Genomic DNA, 2200 nt, shown 5'->3' with positions numbered 1-2200 from the left:
ACGGAAACTCGAGCTCCCATGGAACCCTGGGGTGATGGCCAGGGCCCGCCGCAGGGCACCTCCCGTGCCCTGTCTCCGCCCAGGTGCCCAGCGGGCGTGGGCTGGGCCGGCCACGGGGTGAGCCCAGTTCGGTGCCAACAGGATCCTCGCACGCGGCCTCGCGGTGGGAGCTGCACGGAGCCGTGGTCAGCGTGGTCAGCGTGAGAAAGATTCGGGGCAAAACGGAGATGCCCCAGGTTGAGGCCAGTGGCATTGCCAGGGCGCCTCCCGGCTGGGCGGCCAGCACCCTGTGGCAACAGGAGAACTTGCGAGGTGCCTCCTCCCCAGTCAGCCTGGACGCCCAAGGACGATGACCCTCCGCCGGCTCCAGTGAGTACACACAAAAGAAAACAAAAATACTGGAAATCAAACCATACGTCGGAGTATTTGCTGGATTAAATCCTCCAGAGGCATTGGAGTTCAGGTTGCTGTTGTTTGTTTAGTAAAAATGCATGCAATAAACAGGAAGTCATTTATTTACAAATACAGGGGGCCTAGACAAGCCAGGCTCCCAGTACCTAACTCATTAAAGGAGTTCATTCCTTCTCTTGCCTTTGGAAAGAGAAATTTTAGCTTTTAAAAATAGCTGGGTCTTGGGGGAGAAGAGGAGGGGTGGCTTTACCTGTTCCTGGAAAGGAGCAGCGTGTCTGGACAGTGGCTGTCTCCCGGTGTTAAGCAGTATGGGATGACCATTCACAAGATATGGAGGGTTCCCCCCCCTCTTTTTACTCTTCAGAAAAGAAGTTTGTTGGTTGTGGTTGCTGTTACCAGAGCGGGCCAGTGGGGATGCACTGGTAATTACCACTGGTTGGTGTGTGTTTATGCATATGCCTATGTGCACATGTGGAAAAAACTCAAATTTAAATAACCCGGGTTGTTTGGGGCTACACCAGAATTTTACCCATAAACTCGCTTAGGTGTCATAGTTTCAAAAATGTCCGTGGAGAGGTTGCTGTGGCCTCCCGTCCTGTAAGGAGTTCTACCAGGGGGACCGAAGGAGCCCTGGGCTCGGCTCGCTAGTGGCCAGGCTAAGCCAGCATCGCTTACCTGCACAACCTGAGTCTGGCCTCCTGTAATCCAGGGAGCTTTCTCCAAGGGAACCCCCGCCCCCTGCCACTTGGGAGTGGGGCACTGTGGGGAGAGACCTGTCGGAGGGAAAGGCCGACCCCACTGTGAGTCTCCAGGGGACCCGCTGAGCCTTGAGTAAACGGCAGAAGCACAGGACACACCTGAGGTATGTCTGGGCTTTGTGAGTCCCAACATGACAGGAGTTTACAAATGACACACACAGACGGTAACTGCTGTCCATTGTTGTAGCTACAGAGTGAGGTGGAGGAATGAGAGGAAAGCAAAAGCATCTTTTTAATACAAACACAAAAGCACAGAGGACGTTCTGAGGAAACGCTTCCTGGGAGATCACATTCGTTCTGTCCCCCAGGACTGCCTCCTGGCGGAAGGGAAGCCCATTTAGTCGGCTGGAACACTGCACACTGCACCAGGATAGATATTCATTTCAAAGAGCTCGCCTTGTGCCAGCATTAAAGGTGCCAAAACCTGCCACCATCACTCTCCCTGAGTTCAGACAGGGCTACTTGGAGAAGTGAGTGGGGGCCAGGCAGGTTTACTCACTCTGACCGACCCTATAGGAGCCTCAAAGGGAGAGTCTATTTTCATTTACATTTTCACAGTTGAAAACCCTCCAGCAGAGTTTTAAAAATTAAAAAGGTCTAATCAGAAAGTACAGTACCATCCGAGAACTAACAAAATGAAAATGAATGTCTCCCTAGCTTGTTCTTGAGAATGCGTAAGTTACAACAGGGAAAAACCCATCGTGGACCAAGTGCCACCTACCAGCTATTTTTAATTAACCTTTTGGAGGAGGAACCTTTCACACTTACTTAGGCAATCCTACTGACTGGACTTTGTACTCCTGGGTGATTTCTTCCCTGGGTGATTTCTTCTGGGCTTTAAGAGTGTTTCAAACCTGAGAGAGGCATTAACTCTCCTGAGAAGTATTTCCTAGTTGTCCTGGATGTTTTTAACAAGAGGCATGCTGAGCAGGGAGCCTTCCTGGGAGATCACACTAGCTCTGTGCAGGGAGGTCTGGGGGATGGAAGAGGTGAGCCCTCCAGGGCTCTGCACAGCCTGCCCCTGACATGGG

At 52.1% G+C, this 2200-nt stretch overlaps 1 protein-coding gene across 1 annotated transcript in view; it reads left to right on the top strand.

Annotated features, from left to right (window-relative positions):
* Positions 1-353, top strand: part of LOC102772948 (POU domain, class 3, transcription factor 3) — a gene marked incomplete at its 5' end in the record, with an annotated part of 6818 nt that extends 6465 nt beyond the window's left edge. Inside the window, one exon of the mRNA XM_006759660.1 lies at positions 84-353. Within this exon, the coding sequence (XP_006759723.1) occupies positions 84-353 (270 nt within the window). The remainder of the gene's footprint in view (positions 1-83) is intronic.
* Positions 354-2200: the final 1847 nt, after the last annotated feature.

This window comes from Myotis davidii, unplaced genomic scaffold (assembly GCF_000327345.1).
Source record: "Myotis davidii unplaced genomic scaffold, ASM32734v1 scaffold336, whole genome shotgun sequence".
Classification (NCBI taxonomy): Eukaryota; Metazoa; Chordata; class Mammalia; order Chiroptera; family Vespertilionidae; genus Myotis; species Myotis davidii.
This window is presented reverse-complemented; position numbering and strand designations above follow the sequence as displayed.